At 37.1% G+C, this 21,105-nt stretch overlaps 1 protein-coding gene across 4 annotated transcripts in view; it reads right to left on the reverse strand.

The window, feature by feature from the left end:
* The window catches only part of UBE3D (ubiquitin protein ligase E3D), a 153,983-nt gene that overhangs the window by 117,366 nt on the left and 15,512 nt on the right, over positions 1–21,105 (reverse strand). For all 4 annotated transcript variants that reach the window (XR_012378489.1, XM_073893564.1, XM_073893565.1 and 1 more), the window contains exons 4-6: positions 11,397–11,628; positions 5,809–5,865; positions 4,383–4,452 (exon numbers count right to left, since the gene is read on the reverse strand). Coding sequence is in view for 3 of the 4 variants with exons in the window: in XM_073893564.1 (XP_073749665.1) it covers positions 4,383–4,452; positions 5,809–5,865; positions 11,397–11,628 (359 nt within the window). In the remaining variant the exon portion in view is untranslated. The remainder of the gene's footprint in view (positions 1–4,382; positions 4,453–5,808; positions 5,866–11,396; positions 11,629–21,105) is intronic.

The raw sequence follows: 21,105 nt of genomic DNA on the forward strand, positions 1-21,105 counted from the left end.
TAGTCTTTATGTCCTTACTTCTCAAAGCAATCAAAATAATTTTAGAGAAGTGGCATATTGCAGGGAAAAGGTGGCTTCAATTTTGTGCTAAACTTTGAGTTTGCTCTTGTGGTAATTTACTCATATATTTTCTATTTATCTTGATCTTCATTCCTTCCTGTGGTTTCCAATCACCATTTGGTAACTTTCACTTCAGCCTGAGGAACTTTCTTTAGCATTTTTTGTAGAGAAGATCTGCTAATAATGCATAACTTCCATCTATTGTATGAAAATGCTCTTATTTTGCCTTCATTTTTAAGGACAGTTTTGCTGGATATAGAATTGTTAGTTGACAGGTTTTTTTCTTCTTTCTTCACCACCCCCCCAGAATTTTGAATATCTCATTTTAGTGTCTTCACTATTTCTGCAAAAAGTCAGCCTTAATTGTATCAGGAAGTCCCTGTGTGTGATGTTCCATTTTTCTCTTGTACTTTCAAGATTCTCTCTTCATCTTTGGCTTTTATCAGTTTAACTACAATGTGCCTGGTGAAGTGCTCTGTGTGTTGATCCTACTTTTCACTGCAATTCTTGAATCTAAGAGTTAATATTTTTCAGGAAATTTGCCAAGATTTCAGCCATTGTTTTCTACAAATACTTTTTCCTGAGTTATTTTTTTCTTCTTACCTCTGAGATTCCATTTACACATTAACTGAAACATTTGATATTGTCCCACAAATCTCCGAGGTTCTGTCCATTTTGATTCAGACTTTTTCCTCTGTTCTTTGCATTGGTTAATTTCTATTAATATACCTTCAAGTTCAATGACTATTTTTTCTTCAGTCATCACAAATACGTAGTTTAGCTGATCTAGTGAGTTTTTTAGATACTGTACTTTTCAGCTCTGTAATTACGAATAGTTCTCTCTCTGAAGTTTCCAATTTGTTGATATTTGCCATTAGTTCACTGAGGAGTTTTTTTTTCCCCCTTTTAATTCTTAGCCATATTTATAACAGCCACTTTAACATCTTTGTCTACTAAATCTAATGTTTGTGCTTACTCAGTACCTGTTTGCTGAGTCCTGCTTTTGGTTATCAATCACTCTTTTCTGTTTCTTTGCAAGTCTAATAATTTCTAAGTGGAAGTAGGACACTGTATGTAATATAATGTTGCTATTCTGGATTTTGTTTTGTTCTTTTAAGGGTTGTTGGCTTATAATAGTCAATTAACTAGCCTGGACTCAAACTATGAAATATGTCTTCCCACAGTGTGTAGCTGCTAATGTTTCTGCTCAGTTTTATTTTGCTTAGCCTGGCTCCCTAGAGACCATTCACTATACCTGCAGAGTTTAGCTGTCAGCAAATCTGGGGCGAGGTTTTGCTCAAATACCTCAAGCCATTAAGGCTCCTACCTTCTGCTGCCCAATTGTGTGTAGATTGAGAAATGAAATCAAACACATGGGAAATGTGCAGATCTCCCCGAGCTTTTAATTCTTATTGGACTCTCTGGCATCTATTACACAATAGATGCATTTAACACATTTAAGAGTCAGCCACAGCTATGTGGAGAAGTTACCATCTCAGCCCATCCCCCTGCCTCTTGCTTCCAAAATCTCCCTCTTAAATTTCTAGTTTCTCCTTTGCCTCTTATACCTTATATTATAATGACCATGATACCATGGAAATGTTTCCTTTCTTGTTCAGCCTTCTGTTTTCCTGCAGTGCATACCTGCTTTCTTTTTCATGTGTTTAGCTTTCCAAGCACCTTTAGCTAATTCCTTCCATATGATAAAATGGTTTATCTCAAGATTGTTATGTCTGGTCAAACTGAAGAATGTATCAGTTCATCTTGTAGTTGAAAAAATGTTTACTGCAATCTTCTCTCCTTTGCTTCAATCTAGACTCTTATTCCCTGCACCTGCCTGTGTGTCCCTCACCCTATGATTCCCTTATCTGTGTTAGATAATCTGTTTCCCAAATCCCATGTCCTCTCTCTAAAGGTTAAATCCTTAGGTTTGGTGAGGTATATCCTATGGTACATTCCTAAGGAAAATATACATTTGAGGTCTGTGTTTTGAGACACTGCATTTCCAAAACTGTATGTGTTATCTTCATACTTGATTGATAGTTTGACTGTGATAGAATCTTTTTCCTTCTAAATTATGAAGGCATTACTTCACCATCTTCTAGATTTCAACAATGCTGTTAAGAGTTCAATGTCATTCTAATTCCTGATCTTTTGTATACTACTTGCTTTTTTTCCTCCAGAAACTTCTTCCTTGGTGTTTAGAAATTACTCAGTAATACAGTTTTGAGTAGCTTCTCTGCCATCCCATTAGTCATGTCACTGGACATGTAGTGGGCCCTTTCAGCTGAGAAACCATAGCCCTAGCTCTGGAAAATAGTCTTGCAATGTTTTTTTAGTATTTCTGTTGTTTGATAATTTCCTAACTGTTGTCTCTAGTCTTTCTTTTTTCTAGAATTTCTATTAGCTAGATGTTGAATATCCTAAAAGTCTCCATTCATTCATTCATTCAACAAGTATTTACTGGGTACCCACTATATTTAGTGCTGAGGTTACAGTGATAAATGAGATAGACAATATCTCTATCCTCAGGAAATTTACATGATGATTTTTTTTCCTATAATTCCTTTCCAATTTTCAATCTCTGAATTTTGGTTCTGATTTATGAGATAAGATAGTTCCTTAATTTATTTTCTAGTCCTTTGATTAGGTTTTTTAGGCAATCGCATCTTTCAGTCTACATTCTTTGAATTATGGGGGCAATATTATTCCATTTCTTTAAGAACATTACTTTTGTTAAAGATTTTCTTCTGTTTTATACATATTTCTTCTCAGTGCCTTTATTCTGTTTACTTCATTGTTTATTTACTTCAGTCTCTTTTATAGTTGGAGGTTTGCTCAAATACTTGTTGATTCTCATTAATCCATTCATATTTAAGTGTAAGGTAATAAAATGCTGACAGGAAACTCTCAGGCGTAGGTACAAGGCTTGTTGACTGTAGGATGGCTGAATCTCATTTTACTGTGGAAAGACCCTTACAAATCAGTGTCTGCACATCTCTTCTCTGGTTGGTATTCTTCCATTTTCCAAGAAAAGAGTCGTCTAATCTCTTGCCTTGAGAGTATAAGCAAGTTTTAAACAGAGGAGGAATCTTAGTTGTCTTACAGCTCCATATAAAAATTTTGAATTAATCATCCTTCCTCCAGCCCCTTGTCTCAGACTGCTTTCCCTGTTACGTGCTGCCTACAAATTCTGAGCAGACTAGTTCTGAGGCTCTACAGTGAGTACTGGCTCACTCCTCACTCAGATGATCTGCAGACACTGAGGCTGCAACTTCCTCCGTACCGCCAAGCATGTTCCCACACCTCTCAGCTTTACAGCTTCCAAAAGAGTGTGCTTATACCTCTTGTTTACATCACTGTTGCTTCCTCTCCATTTTTCTTTCTCTGTGGATGTACATCTTTTTTATTCCTTAACTGACATTTTAACTGGGCTTCAGGGAGAAAAGAATAAAAAAAAAAAAATCAATTCACCTAATTTGACTAGAGGCCTTAACATTTTCTAAGTTGTTGCTTAAAGCACTTGCTTTCATTCTCCAAAACGACGTTGAAGGTGGCATCCTTTATCCCTACTCACTCTTCCTTTTCTGTTCACTCTGAGCAAGTAACTACTTACAATATTCTGATAATTTTAAAATACAAACAAAAAGACCACCATCTGCCTTCTCTTGGGTACACTAGCTTCACTTAAATCACATCTTCTAGTTAATTATATTAAAAACAATTATTCATCACCCACAAAGCTAATGCAGCATGTTGTAGCTCTCCAGACATTTTTAAACCTTATCTTTAAATAACAATGCAATTTAATTATCAGGATTTTATTATATTTGAAAGTGGTATAACAGACTTTACATAATGAACAAGGAACAGAGTACAAAACTCAGAATGTGGTTTCTTCCATTTCAACCCCCAGCCCTAACATAGAGCCCTGAGGCAGAGGGCAGCCAAGAAAACTTCATCATCTTTAGCAACCAACAATTCTGACTGAGGAGTTGTACTGAGAAAAAAGCTCCACTATTCTTCAGGACAGACACAGGTACAAACTTTATACTATTGCTTTATAACCACAGAGAGGATATGAAATACTGAAAATGACCCAACTTCTTAATGCTTAAAACACAATACTATGTACTTATAAAGGTCAAAATATACAAATTTCTTGGCATATTAGATGATATGTTAGCTGATTTCTATTTTAAAAATCATCAATTCTATAACATATATTAGTTACCTTTAATATATATTTCCTATAAAATCTCCTTCTACTCTTTTTTAACAAGAAGGCAATCATTTTGGCTTTTTTATTATGAAATTCTTACCTGATGACATGGTCTCTCCCAACATTACCTTGCAACGCTTACAAATTACTTTGGTATTTGCCTTTGGTTTCTGTAGAACAGAAAAATGTCATTTAAATGTCATTCAGCTTTTCTTAAAAGGAATATATAATTTTAACATAGTCTCTAGAGTATACATTGAACTTTACATTTTATTTTGCCCTCTACTAAATACTGGGAACACATTTAGCTTGTATGCATAATTCACATGCACAGAGATCTTTTTTTTTTTTAATCTAAAGAAAGAATAATGAACAGACTGATTTTTCCAAACCTAGCCACTTCTTGATAATCTAACTGTTGTAAATAATTTGAGCAAGAAGCACCTTACATTTCTAAAAAGCACTTCCAAACATCCATTACCATTTAGGATAGACAGACGGTGGACAACAAAGGCAGAGAGACTAGGTGACTTGTCCCAATTCATGTTTCTAGAAAACAGGAGAATCAAAACCTGGAGCCATTATTTTGACTCCTAGTCCAGTGTAACTCATGTAAAAGTAATCTATGGTTCATAACCACTCATGAGAAGTCAAAAATATTTAACCCATTCATCTAATTCTATTTTTCCACTTAAGATACGCATTGTACCTGAAAAAACCGCAAAGTGTTCTGAGACAAATTCCTGATCCATTCTTAAACTTCAAAAATCCAAATTCATTCATTTGGGATACAGATTAAACGGCTAGCATCCATCTAATCATTAAGCAAATAAATAAAAAAAAAGTTCTCTTACATTCAGAGAACAGATTGGTGGTTACCAGAGGCAGGGGGTGAGGTGGTAAAAATGGGTGAAGGGGGTCAAAAGGTACAAACTTCCAGTGACAGAACATGGAAGTCATGGGGATGTAATGTACAGCACGGCAACTACAGTTAATAATACTGTATTATATATTTAAAGTTGCTAAGAGTAGATCTTAAAAGTTCTCATCACAAGAAAAAGATTTGTAGTTATGTATGGTAATGGATGTCAACTAGACTTATTATGGTGAATATTTTGCAATACATACAAATATCAAATCATTATATACCTAAAAGTAATATAATGTTATATGTCAGTTATACCTCAAGTTAAAAAAAACTTACTGATTTGTAGTTTTTTATAAGAGGTTATGTTATAAGCAATAGCATGGTGATTAAGAGCCCTGAGTCTGGGCCAGACTTCGTTGAGTTTCAATCCTGGCCCTGTTATTTACTACACACGACCTTGAGCAAGTTGATTAACCTGGTTTGGTTTCCTCATCTGTAAAAGGGAGTTAATAGTAGCGCTTAACTCATAGCGTTATTAGGATTTAAAAAGGGGTGTTATAAAGCACCTCCCTGGGTACGTGGTAACTACTAAGTGGATGTTACATAAACAAAATATACTTTTGGCACACATCATTCAAGATAGGCTGAAAACCCATACCTTCCCAAAAGGGACCAATTTTTGTCTTTTACTGGACAGCCACTGTGTATTAAGAATCTACAAAAAAAAAAAAATGTTTCCATAGCAATATCTTTGTTAAAGCCCTTCAACAGTCCTCTCACAAAGATACACTGCAACATGGCAGAAGTTGCATAAAAGTGGGCAGGGAGAAGGAATTTCTGTAACTCTGGCCATCTCTTCTGGGAAACCACAGAATAGAGTGCTGGTCTAAGTAAGGAATGAGTGCCTTTCTGATGTGGGATAACGTATGTATTGATCTAAGGAATCTTAACTGATTAAGTTTGAGTACAATTACATTTTCCTTAGCATTAATCACTACTTCCTAAAAAACTACATAAGAGGCACACTGAAACTGAGTTCCATGGATGTGCTGCTAGTAACTGATAGAGCTGATATTTGAATCTAGATCCCTTCAATGCTAAACCTTGCGCTTCTATGTCCACAATAGCCAAACTATGGAAAGAGCCCAGATGTCCATCAACAGATGAACGCATAAAGATGTGGTGTATATATATATATATATACAATGGAATACTACTCAGCCATCAAAAAAAAAATGAAATCTTGCCATTTGCAATGACGTGGATGGAACTAGAGGGTATTAGGCTAAATGAAATAAGTCAATCAGAGAAAGACAATTATCATATGATCTCATTCATATGTGGAATTTAAGAAACAAAATGGAGGATCATAGGGGAAGAGAGAAAAAATAAAACAAGACAAAATCAGAGAGGGAAAAAAACCATAAGAGACTCTTAATTATAGGAAACCAACTGAGGGCTGCTGGAGGGGAGGGCGGTGGAAGGATGGGGTAGCTTGGTGATGGACATTAAGGAGGGCACGTGATATAATGACCACTGGGTATTATATAAGACTGATGAATCACTGAACTCTACCTCCGAAACTAATAATACATTATATGTTGATTAATTTAATTTAAATTAAAACAAATTTTAAAAACAAATAAATAAAATTTGTGCTTCTAAGCACTATGTCAAGTGTTTTCCAAACTAACTCATAGAATCAGTTCAATTGGTTACGGCCTACATTTTTTAAAAAGATGAAAGAGAGGGGCACCTGGGTGGCTCAATGGGTTAAGCATCTAACTCTGGATTTCGGCTCAGCTCATGATCTCACGGTCATGAGATCAAGCCCCGTGTCAGGCTCTGCGCTGGGCGTGCTTAAGAGTTTCTCTCTCCCTCAGCCTCTGCCCCACCCTCCCCCCCCAATGCTGGCTCTGTTTCTCTCTCTCTAAAAATAAAAAAATAATAAAAATAAAATAAAAGATGATCTTAATCTCAGGAAACAAACGGAGGGTTGCTGGAGTGGTGGGGGGTGGAAGGGAAGGGGTGGCTGGGTGATAGACACGGGCGAGGGTATGTGCTATGGTGAGTGCTGTGAATTGTGTTAAGACTGCTGAATCACAGACCTGTACTTCTGAAACAAATAATACATTATATGTTAAAAAAAAAAAAAGATAGCAGGAGGGGAAGAATGAAGGGGGGGAAATCGGAGGGGGAGACGAACCATGAGAGACTATGGACTCTGAAAAACAGACTGAGGGTTCTAGAGGGGAGGGGGAGGGGAATGGGTTAGCCTGGTGATGGGTATTAAGGAAGGCATGTTCTGCATGGAGCACCGGGTGTTATACGCAAACAATGAATCATGGAACACTACATCAAAAACTAATGATGTATGGTGATTAACATAATAATTAAAAAGAAATAGAATAGACATATCACAGGACTTCAAACACAGTGTAAGTACTACTTCAAGAAACTTTTACTTGACATGTGTTCATGTGTGTGCATAGTGTTATCAGATCTTGATATAAAAAATGTATTTCTGGGGCACCTGGGTGGCTCAGTAGGTTAAGCGTCTGCCTTTGGCTAAAGTCATGATCTCAGGATCCTAGGATGGAGCCCCGTGTTGGGCTCCCTGCTCACGGGGGAGTCTGCTTCTCCCTCTCCCTCTGCCCCTCTGCTTGTGCTCTCTCTCTCTCAAACAAATAAATAAAATCTTTAAAAATATATGTATTTCTTACTTTAATTAGAGGTCAAAAAAGTCAAAGCCACAGACATAGAAACAAAGGCAGGTGATAATCTGTTCAGGTGTAGGCAAGGATATAGGAAGAAGACAGCTCAGAAAGCAGGTATGCTCAACTGTAAATTTGGGCATTTTCACGCTTTCTTACAATAAAATCTATCTGTATAGCTCCAAACTGGTAGTAAAGACACTTTTTAAAGGATCTATTTTGTACAAATTAAATTAAACCATCTTCATTAAATCTTACCAAAAACTAAAGGCTTTACTAAAAACTAATACCAGGTATTGGAGTAGCAATGCTTGAGAAGAAGAAATTTTTATATTCAAAGCAGAGAATTTTTCATCAGGTGCTCTGTTACGTATTTCATTTATAATTGCTCTTACAGCACATTTTGCTTTATCTTTCAATGAAGCAGGAAAAGTGGTATTTGTTGGTTTAAAAAAAAAAGGAGTCTACCTTTTCAAGACACTGGTAATCAGGATTTTAAAATGTGATCAATAAAAAGCAAATTATCTCAAACAACCAAATATGTGTATTTTGATTCAAACAAATGGATGGTAGAAGGGACCTTTAATATAATTGGTAAAACCTGTATATGGCCTGTATTTTATCATAAGTAGTAATTGTTCATTTTGTCAAATGTGAAATGACACTGTGGCTATTTAAAAAAGAAAAATCCATATGGGATAAAATGACATAAAGTCTGGGATTTGCTTTAAAGCACTCCGGCTGGGGAGGGAATTAAAGGGACAGATGAAGCCTACTTTATGAATCAAGATGATTGGTACACTGAAGTTCACAATTCTTTCCCTTTTACATTTGTCGATGTTTACAAAGTTCAACCCATTAATCTAAGAAAATTAAAAAAAAAAAACCAGCCTTATGGATTCAACAAAACAAATGACTAAAAATCAATAAATTATTGCCAAGTACCCTAGGAAAGAAAAAAAAAGTAAAGCTGTTAGTCACACTGTGATATAATCAAAGTTCAATTTCGTTTGTTCCTTAAAAGATAGGGTGAAGTTACAGTGTGACCATACTTTCTAAGTCTAGAATACTACTATGAATCTTATAAAAGGGTGAGGTGCCATCTTTATCATCCTATTTTAAGATGCTGGTAGACACAAAAAAATAGCATGAAACAATAAATGCAAGAAATAAGGAAATCTTCAGGAGGTATCTTTTGAAAACAAAAGGTATATACTGCCACATTTTTTTTTTAAAGATTTTATTTATTTATTTGACAGAGAGAGACACAGCAAGAGAGGGAACACAAGCAGGGGGAGCGGGAGAGGGAGAAGCAGGCTTCCCACTGAACAGGGAGCCTGGTGCGGTGTGGGGCTCGATCCCAGGAATCATGACCTGAGCCGAAGGCAGACGCTTAACGACTGAGCCACCCAGGTGCCCCTATATACTGCCACATTAACAGGCACAAATAACATACTGTACACTCAAAAGGGGTTTTGAGGGAAAGAAATAAGTGTTGGATTTTGTTTGTTTATGCTATCCTTAAAATCAGGCCTTTTTAATTAAAATCTTATAGCATTTGAAATTTTGTTTAAAGAGAAACTCTGTTTTGTAATGCATTTCTCTTGACCGATGCTTAAAGGAAATAATAAAGCAAGCTGTGCGATGAAGCAGCCTAACAGTGTGGGAACCCGACATCAAAGAAAGACCTTGTTGTGGACTAATTAAATCAATATATCTGAGAGAAGGCACCACTGCTCAGAGATGTGGATTAGCCTCCTGTCCTTGTTTTTATTTCCCTTTGCGTTGTTTCAATTTCTAAGGACCCTTGATACTGTCTCGCCAAAAAAATGTTTCCCAAGAGATAGCATTAGGATGCTGTGTCACCATGTGACATTTCAAAACCCTGCTAGATGGCTAGACTTGTTGATATGAGAAATAGGTTTTCAATAGCACAGGGCAGCCTTGTTCCCACAGGAGCCTTGAGAGCACTGTTTAAGCAGTCCCTCCAAATATATGTTACTATTTTGGACACAGGCATACTCTTTCAATGGCTGCAATAAGCAATTAAAGAGAACTTCCATCTAGGCTAACTTGGAAACAATCTTGTCAAAGCAGCTGTCATGACCGGAGTTTTCCACAGTCTCCTTGATACTAAACACCATAATGTCTGAATATAAAGGGTCTTCCTTTAATGCACAGGATGGCTGTTCACAATTGAGAGAAATTCTTGTAAATGGCATCATATAACTGATAAAGACATAAATATGAAGAATGTATTTCCATATAGAGTGCAGAATTTATCTAAAAAGGGAAACTCATGGTTTCTCTTATTTAATCTTTCTCCTCTCCTCTTCTATTCACACCTTGCAAATATTTTAAAAATTTATAGCTTAATCGCAAGAATGAAAGTTAAAATACATAGAACAGTACAGTATTAGTCTACAAATTTAGATTAAAATATGATTTTAACATAACCATTTTAAACATAACAGATTTTTATTAACTTTTTACCATTTATTTTTGGAAAACTACACAAGGATAAGGTACGATAATTTTAAACGAACCATATTTAGGTAAAGGGATGGGTGTTTATGGTGAGAGATAAGGCACTTAAATAATTCTGATAACTTCAATCTTTGATCAACTTCCTTAATCTACCCTCAAAATATAAAACAGTTCTATAAACTAACTTACATAAACCTGAGAGCTACCCAACTATTGCACATTTCCTGAGGTGGTTCAGTTTTTGTTACAAAAATTAAATGAGTTTTAAATGAAATTTAATATACAATGCTTTTATTCCTACCGATAATCAGATGTTAAAAATGAAGATTCTCTGGCAATGATTTTCTTTACTTTTTAAATCACATCTGTATTGACCTGCCATCAGGAGAATGATTTCTCACAAGGGCCAAGTCAATGCCATTGATTTTCTTTTAGAGTGAGGTAAAGCACTTGTCCTCTGCAGTGAAAGGAAAAAACTTCTTTCTCCCTAAATCAACCTCTATAGCAAGAGGCACCTGACCTCACATTGTCCACCACCAACTTGGAATCACAGCACAAGCTTCATTTCCACAGTTTGACTCCTCCGTTTTCTCTGTTTCCTTGATGGCATCTGCTTTTATGACATCAGCAGAAGTCTTAACAATGGGCAGACACGGGGAAATACCTAGGCCTAACTGTATAGTATATATCTTGGAATAAAAGAACACTTTTAATTTAAATCAGACTATATAGATTATGATATGTTGTCCTAAAAACAAGAAAGTAGGGCATTTTGGTTTGTAAAATGGCAACATTCCCAATTCTATGCATGAAAAAGTCCTCTTTCTCTTCTTTCTCCAGCCCCTTAAGCTGTTCTGGTCTAAAGCCATATGATCTCTTCCTCTATCAATAGAGCAGAGCAGAGGTGGTGAATAGAGGCAGTTGAAAATCATGGATTTTGGTCCTTGGAACAGTCTGTGTAGCATGCTTTAATTAAGAAAAGATAGGAGAAACCAGTTTCTAAGCCAACCTCCAAATTAGCATTTATTTTGAAAAGATACTTTACCAGTTTAAAATGGTTCTCAGAAGAAGGACATTGTGTCTCCACTGGGGCTAGTTCAGGTCTTGGCTGCCATAAATCACTTCTTAAATTCACCAAGAAGAAAGAGTCTCCAATAAAACAGTCATGCTCTTGTGGATGAAGTGGCTTATTAGCAAAGGGGTCAGGATGACAACACCATTCTTCAACTAGAGCTCCCCAATTCTCACTCGGCAATGGGAGTACCCTGAGGAGCTTCCTAGTAGAGAGAGGAAAAACAATTTTTAATTTTATTTTATTAAGAAGTCAAACTCTCACTCTTTGCAGATGATAGGAAAAACAATTTTTTAAAGAATAAAATGGAAATGTAGCATTTTCTTAATTAAATCAGCATGAAAGATGAAAGAAAGTCAGTAGCTACATTGTCTGCAATAATTTTCCCCCCAGATTACAAAAGTAATATATACTTATTTGTGATAGGCAGTTTGAAAATGTAAAGGTATAAAGTAAATAAAAATCACCCTTTCCTTACCATCCAAAGACAAGTAACTACTTCGAAAATGATGGGATATTTCCTTGCAATCCTTTTAAGAAACATAGTTATACCCATGTACACAGTACGGGATCAGAAGATATACACAAACTGTATCTTGCTTTCACTGTTTATTTAGTTCTATTATGATTCTTAATGATGCCACTCTATTCTAGAGGCTTGCCAGTGAACTTTTATTTATTATTATTATTTTTAAAGATTTTATTTATTTATTTGACAGAGAGAGACACAGTGAGAGAGGGAACACAAGCAGGGGCAGAGGGAAAGGGAGAAGGTTTCCCGCGGAGCAGGGAGCCTGATGCGGGGCTCGATCCCAGGACCCTGGGATCATGACCTGAGCTGAAGGCAGATGCTTAACGACCAAGCCACCCAGGTGCCCCAAGGCCTGCCAGTTAACTTTTAGATCATTCCCTCACTGGTGGATATTCAGGTTTTGAGTTTTTTGGTATCAACAACCCTGTGATGAACCTTCTTATTAAAAAATTTGTATACACAGCTGATTATGTCCTTGGGAAAAAAATCTTGCAAGAGTAAGACCACAATCACAAATGATATCCATATTTTAAAATCCCATACATATTGGCAAACTGCTTTTCAGAAAGGCTGTATGAATCTCTAATTCTTCCACTTACCTTCTTCAGAACTGAATACTATCACTTTTCCATGTAAGGGGTGAAAATATTCTCCATACATACGGTTTTAATTGGCAACTCTTTAATTACTAGTGAGACTGAACTGGCTTTCATATTTATTGACCAGCGTGTTTCTTCTGTGAGCTGTGATCAGTGACTATTTTCCAATGAAGTATTAGAATGTTCTTACTAATTTTTAAAAGTATATTCTATCTTAAGAATCTTAGCCCTTTATTCATCATCTGTGACAAATACCTTTTCAGTGTTATTGCCCCTTTAATTTGGTTTGTCTTAAATTTCAAATTACCTAACCCTTTCTTCTGTGATTTCTCCCATTAATTATTTTGCAATAAACTTTTTATTTGGGAGTAATTTTAAATTTACAGAAAGGTTAAAAAATAGTACAGACAATCCTCATATACACTCCACCGAGCTTTCTCTAAGGTTAACATCTTATATAACCATGGAAGATTTGTCAAAACTACAAACTTTATCTGGATTTCCCTAGTTTTTCCATTAATGTCCTTTTTTTCCTTTCATCTAGGAACCAATTCAAGATAACACACTGCCGTTAGTCATCTTGTTTCCCTAGTCTCCTTTAGTCGGCTACATTTTTTTAGTCTGTCCTTATTTTTTAGGACCTTGAAATTTTTGAAGAGCAGTGGTCTGGTGTTTCACAGAATATCCCTCAATTTAAGTTTGCCTGATGTTTTCTCAAGATTAGACTGGGGTTATGGGTTTGGAAAAGAATACCACAGAAGTGAAGTGACCTTCTCAGCACATCTTATCAGAGGGTACACTCTCTCAATCAATATGACTTATCACTGGTGCTGTTAAACTTGAACATTTGGCCAGGGCGGTATCTACCAAGTTTCTCCACTAATAAAGCTACTTATTCCTTCCTTTGCATACTCTATTCCTTGGAAGTGAATCACTAAGCCCAGATCACACTCAAGGGGAAAGAAATTGAGCTCCACTTTACTATTATTTTTTATGCTTAAAAGAGCCTTATAATTAAGTAGGCCCTTATATTTGCTACCAGTTGTTTTTTTTTTCCAATGGTTTCATTTTTTTTCTGGACAACAAGAGATACCTCAGACTTTATCAGAAGAAAGGCTAAACATGATTTACCTCTATTCTACTCTTAAGTAGGGAGATCCATAGTCTAAGAGAAGAAGAAATATGGGCAGGATGATGAGAAACTTCAAAATAATTAATCCTGAGAAAAACAGAATAAAAACATGTTCATGGTCTTCCTAATGCCCATGAGCAGCAGTGTGAATGCTTAAAGCAGCCTGAATACTTGCACACCTCCGTTCCTATGCACAGAAACATGTGCTAAGAGTCAACTGTATTTGATTACAGACCTGTTTATGTCACTTATACCTTATTTTAGTTACATAATTTAATAGTGTGTAAACAAAGGAAATATGAATTGCTATTCTCCTGAAACTAAAGATTTCAGACTAAATGAAAGCCAGTTGTAAAAAAAAAAAAAAAAATTAACTGGTAAGACATGGGAGATACAATTACAGAACACTGGAAAAAGGGAGGAAGAGTAAAAATCTAGAAGTCTACAATTCCCCTGCTTTAAGAATGTGTAACTTCTCATTCCATTTAAGAAAACACAAACTAGAAATTGTAGATGGTGAATTTTGGATGAAATACCTGATAATAAAAAAAAGCTACTCAACAGTGGAGTCATGTTCAACAAAAAGATATTGGTTCCGTAATAAAATATTAGTAAATTAATCTACATTTGCATGTTTTAAGTTAAAATATTTGAATGCAAATGTGTTATTTTTTAATGATTTCCCCCATATTAGCCCTTTTTCTTTGATCTCCTCAACTATAAGTCTCCTAAAAAGACTCTTAACTACAAAGAACAAACCGATGGTTACCAGAGGGGAGGGGAGCAGGGGATGGGTTAAGTAGGTGACGGGGATCGTTGTGATGAGCACCGCGTGTTGCAGGGAAGTGCGGAATCACTACATTGTACATTTGAAAGTAATATTACACTGTATGCTAGCTAACTGAAATTTAAATAAAAACTTAAAGAAAAAAGAACTACCAGTAAGGAAATGACAGGTGAACACACCACTTTCTCCCACTGGAGTCTCTGGAAGGGAACCGTGGAAGCAGGTCTTTGAGCAGCACCTCCATTACCACCTCACCCAGCTTCTCAAGCATCAGCCCAAAGCCAAGATCCGCCACAGGCCTCTGTCCAGTAATTCTGGATCCACCAGCAACAACAAACCCAGGGAACCCTCAAACATTCCACCTGGAGCCCTGCCAGCAAGTGCACTCATGGACTGGTCAGCTATTTGATCAGGGATAGGGGAGGGGCATTTGTAAATATAATGTGATTCCCTTTATTACCGTTTAATGGTCATTCTTCTAGATCTCTTTCTTACTGTTCTTACATCAATATAGAAGTAAAATATACTAAAATGTGTCCATCTTTTTTTTTAAAAAGGCAATTACAATATGGAAGAGAGTAGACATTTAATTTATAAGTCCAGAGGACAAAGTTAGGAAGAAGAAAGGCTGATTTTAGTTTAAGATAAGGAAGAACTTTCCCTTTCAAATTAGGAAATGTTCACTAATAGCATCACTCAAGCTGCTGAGCCTGTTTAGGATATTAAGTGATTCTTTCAATACCCATTTTCTAAAAGTCTTCTATGAAGCAGGCACTCTGTTGACACAAAATATTAATACACACAGTTCCCCCTCTCAAGGTACTCAGGGTTCTAGTAGGAGATATAGACCTATGAGCAAATAATAAAACCTTATAAAATAAATATAATAAATGTTCATGACAAAGTAATGGTTCTAAATTCATAGGGGGCTGGTTAGACCCCCCTGAAAATTTAACAGAAGTTTTCATCCTTTCTTCAAATATACATTCCCACATGCACACAAATCTGCATATTACTTCAGAGGATTCATGAATTCACAAAACCAACCTACAAATTCAGGGCAGTAAATACAAAGTGCTAGGGGAGTAGAGTGGACATGGATTTCAGAGAAGCAGTAATACCTGAGCTGACCTTTGAAGGAAAAATAGTTCTTTTGACAATAAAAGGAATTAAGGGTGTCATTGGGGGAGTTAACAATATAAAGATGAGCACCATATTCCTAGTGTCTGGCACAGTGCCTGACTCAGTATAAGTTCTTAAATACTTGTTAAAGGAATGAATAAGCACATTTTGATAACTATAACACGAGAGGCCCCTGGTTAGGTCTGTCGCATACTGGAATAAAAGGGTTAACAAACCTTTCCCCTTGCTGCTTGAGAATCTCACCTTTGGTTTAACCATGGAGCTCTGTTGCCCTGGAAACCAGGTAGATGGTAGGCAAGAATTATATTGCTAGGCAACATCGCTTATGGTAAAAATGAACCCTGACTGGTAAATTGCATCTGGACTGAAAGGAAGTATGAGTGAGCTGCAAATATCTGATGAGGGTGCCATGCTTGGGACTTGCCTGAGTGCGGTCCTTTTCAAGGTACCCTAGAAACTATGCCAAAGAATTGTTACAAGAGATACGGGCTGCTTAGGTCACGAGGCTTCTTCGCAGGGTAGCTCCCGCACCTGCTTGATTATGGATCTTGAGCTTTGTACCTGGAACTGTGTCACATGGGAAGATAAGAGTCCCCCGACAGGTATGTGAGCTGTCACTTGTTTCAGCAGGACCCCTGCTGAGAGGAACTCTTGATGCTGCCCTGCTGGCAAGCTGGCAAGCTGGCAAGAAATGTGGTCTGTGGTAGTGTTGTGAGCCTGCAGATTTTATTTATTTATTTGAGACAGAGAGAGAGAGAGAGAGAGAGAGAGAGAGAGAGAGCACGAGCGGGGGAGGGGCGGGGGAGAGGGAGAAGCAGACTCCCTGCTGAGCCTGACATGGGGCTCAATCCCAGGACCCCAGGATCATGACCTGAACTGAAGGCAGATGTTTAACCGACTGAGCCACCCAGATGCCCTGTGAGTCTGCCTATTTAACTGAATTTCACAAGAACTCTGGTGGGCACTACACACACACCTTATTCCGTTTAATGCTTACTACAACTTTACGAGGTAAGAATTTCTATTCCCCTGCTACAGAGGAGGAAGATAGGCTCAGAAATGTTAAATAATCTGTGTAAGTTCACAGAACCAGAAGTGATGAATAAAGGCAGGATCTTAACCCAGGTCTTCCGGGCTCCAAAACTGAATTCTTTCCGTTGGAATATGTTCCCTTCCGACAATGCAGAACATCAGAAAAGGAGACTGGGAAGGTGGGATGGTGGCAAACTGTGTGGGGTGTTAACATGCCAACCTAAGGAGTAGGGACTGGTTTCTATAGATAGGTGGAAAGCATTACAGAATTTTAAGCAGGGAAGCAATAGGTCAGATTTGAATTTTTACAAAGAAGCAACAGTACCTATTTAGAGTGGGAGGCAGGCCTAAATAGGCTCCTAAATCTTCTCCATCACTAAGATTCTCTATCTCTTGACATTTTGCATGTAGTGCCAATGAACAAAGCCTCAAGACAGTGCAAAAGACACCCATGCCAAAATCTCACGCAAGATCACAGAAATAAAACTGCACCGAGACTGACAGAAATCTGGGATACTTGATGCATATTAGCACAAAATGTGGTATTTCAAACTGAACTTGACCCCATATCACAGTGAATAAAAGCTGTATTATATCCCATAACTATCTACATAAGACATCAGGAGCAACAAAGTGCCTAATTCATAAGTCACTGCAAAGATAAAAATGTTTTTACAACAGAAAGAATTTTTCTGATATTTTGAAAAACATAAAAACTGTCAGAAGAAAGGATGTATTATAATCACAGCTCTACTCAAAGTATATCTGTCAAAAACCCTGAAACTTTGATATGATCTACTTCCCAAGAGAACTTTCAAAATAAAATAGATACCATTTTTTTCAAGGCAGTTTTTGGGGAAAAACCTGCCAAAGCTCAGAAAAAGAGTGAAATGATTTCTTGAATTATCTCTCAGCTTAAAATAACAGAAACACATGTAAATTTATAATAAATTATAATAAATGTTAATTTATAATAAATTAAACTTTGCTAGTTATTTTTAATGTATCTTAACCACAAGCTTTAGGAACAAATAAAATACACAATGTTAATCAATGCTATTGATTGATGATGCTTATTCAAAACTTAAACATGTAGACAAGAAAATGAAATGCCCCCTAACTTTAAAATGAGCCATTATTCAGTGACAATAACAATGGTAACAACATCGAGCTTTTACAGATTGGATTATAACCAAGTGGACGTTAAGAACCTTAAGAACAACATCAAACATCTACAGCTCAAAATATGGCTGCCGAAATTTAGATAAATTCAACTGGTAATATCCAACTGGTAGACGACAAATCCTATGAACCAAGCTTTGCATTTTATTACCATTTTGTACATAGTACAATTAGACTATAAAAGTATCATCCTTTTTTTTCCAAAAGTTTGTACAATATTACCAACAATCCAATTTGTGCCTGTACTCTTTTTCCGCCTCTTTATTCTCTTTCATAGACAAGTGACTGCATTCATAGGAGTAGTTATTTTCAGACTATAATTATAGCTGGTCTGTCAAGTGGACCAGCTGGTTGGATAGTCTGATATCTCTTATGTTTCCATAAAGTCCATTCTACTTGTTTCCTTCTAGAGTTTCCAAGCCTCCCTAACTGCTGGGCTGACACCCAGCTCTGCGGTGCAGGTGGAATGAGGAAGGCCTGTCCAGAGACCTTAGGAGACCTCACAAATGGACAGAAAATCAAAAGCTTTTATGTCTGAAAGTCTGTTTGGCCAACTGATATAACTCAAGTCTGGCATGAATTTATTTCTAGGAGATACAAACAAATTCTAAACACAACCATTCAGCTGTTTCTGAGACTATTTTCAAAAAAGTAAATTTTGTCATTATTGTCACTTGATACTAAGGCCTGTTAGTCTCAACAAGAGCATAATCAATAGCTTAATCAAAAACTGTACATGTTCATTTTTTTTTTTTTTTAGAGAGGGAGAGCAGGGGAAAGGGCAGAGGGAAAGGGAGATAGAGAATCTCAAGCAGGCTCCATGCTGAGTGTGGAGCCCAACGTGGGGCTCAATCTCACAACCCTGAGATCATGACCCGCGCCAAAATCAAGAGTCAGATGCTTAACTGACTGAGCCATCCAGGTGCCCCTGGTCAGACAATTTTTATACAAATACTATGAACTGGTAAAAATGTAAACTGGAGAATTTTATGGCAAGGAAATGAAGCATTATTTATTTTCAAATAACCAAAACAAATGGCTAAGATCACATGTTCCTAAATTAAGAAAAAAAGACTGCTTAATAAGTAGCAGATTTCATGCACCTTGATTCTAATAGGTATTAAAAGCCATTAATGAGTCGTAATAGATTAAACAGTCCTCTGCACCTCATTTCTATAATTTGCTTTATGAGAAATTTTTTCAATAAAGAAAAAAAGGAACAAGGATTAGTCTTGCACTACCCAAATGACCATGAATCACAGAACCCAAGGTACAACTTTATGAGGTTCACTAATCAGAATTTTCTGGTGGTAGGACTCCTATAGTTGTATCCAATCCAACTCCTCATTTTACGGATAAGGAAACTGAGGCCTAGAAAATTAAAGTGACTTACTTATTCCCATATAATAAGGCTAGCCAGTAAGCAGATCTTAACTCTGCTCCCTCCTCTTATTAGAAGAGTTCCCAGTACAGATAAATCAACCTATCCCAAGACACCCTCCTGGAAAAGATGCTTACAATTAGTTGGTTTTGATTATAGAACACACAAGCCTCTTTTGGTTTTGTTTTCTATTTAACAAGCACAAAAGATGTCCTTACTACCCACAGATAACTGAGGGAGAAATGAGAAGACCATTGGGTTTAATATAAAAAGTCAACATGAAATCCTTGTGCTGATACTGGAGGATGCTTGTTTTTCCAACAAACAGGCATGGGGCATGCTGCCTAAGTGTGAAATGTAAGCAAAGCCTTGACTCTCCCACTAAGGATTTCTCTGCATTGTTCAGAGGCATACACTTGCCAGCCACACAGGTGTGACAGGAAAAGGCTTCCAGGTAAACCTTGTTTAAGCGAGGCAAGGCCTAAGTCAAGTCCATGTTTATCTTCTCAGAAAGAAAAAGGGAGAAAGGAGGGTCATTTCCCTGGCACACCTCAAAAATAGACTCCTGAATCAAAAAGACCTGACACACTACACAAGGTCATTTGCTAGTTTGTTAATAAAGACCAATATGGAAAAGGGGGTGGAAGGAGTCTATAAAACCAATTAAAAAGAGCTTGTCAAGTTTTGCTATTATATATATGACAGCCCTTAACTCTTCTGACAAGTTTGGAAAATAGGCCTTATTATGTCTACTTACGAAGAAACACAAACAGGAAGCATTATAGAATTTCAAGCAGGGAAGTGATAGGTCAGGTTTGAGTTTTTACAAAGAAGAGGAAGAAATCCAATAAAGGGTGCCTGTTTAGAGTGGGAGTTAGGCCTAAATAAGCTCTGAAGTCTTCTCCATCACCGAGATCCTGCCTCTTGACATGTCTAAGAAGACTCCTTATGTCTACTTAAAAAGCAGCTGAGGTGACATGCACAAGGTTCCCCAGCTACTAAGTGGTGAAGCTGGAGTTACAACCCAAGGTCCCATTCTCCCACTTCTGCTTCACAGCACACAGCCTCCAGAGGGTCACGGTTAGGGAGACTGAAACTGTCCTTCCAGGTTCACAATTCTTCTAGTTCTCAATTCCACGATCAGAAAAAGAATTGACACAAAACAGAAGATATAGTTCCTACATAGGAAAAATCGCTACAGGTAACCATTTTTAATATCATCATCCTTTCCCAATGAAACACAAATATTAGCCAATAATGGATGAGCATATCCTTTACAGGGAGCAGTACCAGGAAACAGGGCTACACTGCATTTAACTTGCTCTTCCTGTGACTTCTAAGTCATGCCATTGTTGTATAGGCGTGCATGTTTCAGAAACTTCATGTGAGAATTCAACCAAAGCCTGAAATAGACTGAGAGAAGGAGAAGTTTCCGGGTTTAACTACAATGCAAATTGGAATCCTCTGGACATTTCAGGCTACAGTAGGTCTGTCACGGACTGCATACTCTGCAGCAACTTCAGCCCGTAGGTAATGTGAGCAAGGACATTCTTTCTTCTGCGGATTTAGTCATCTCATCTCTTACCCAAGATAATCATTCGGAGGTGCTCCATTCACAATCCCCCCACTTATACTAGGGTAACTTTCCATGATCTCATCTACCTGGGGCACTGCCAGGAATCAGAAAGTAAGCAAGAGAGGCTGGTGGAAGGCCAAAATAAGCACCCTACTGTTTATTCAATTCAACCCAGGAAGAATTTATTGGGAGTACACTATTCTTCAGGCACTGTGGCCTGATGCTGGGGCTGATGGTGATGATGCTAGGGGTGATAAAAATAATAATTATAGTGGTAGCCATCATATACTGAATGCCTACCATGTGCCAGGCACTGCA

The sequence above is a fragment of the Callorhinus ursinus genome, unplaced genomic scaffold (genome assembly GCF_003265705.2).
Source record: "Callorhinus ursinus isolate GAN/ISIS: 27379988/994484 unplaced genomic scaffold, GSC_fseal_2.0 scaffold6, whole genome shotgun sequence".
NCBI lineage: Eukaryota > Metazoa > Chordata > Mammalia > Carnivora > Otariidae > Callorhinus > Callorhinus ursinus.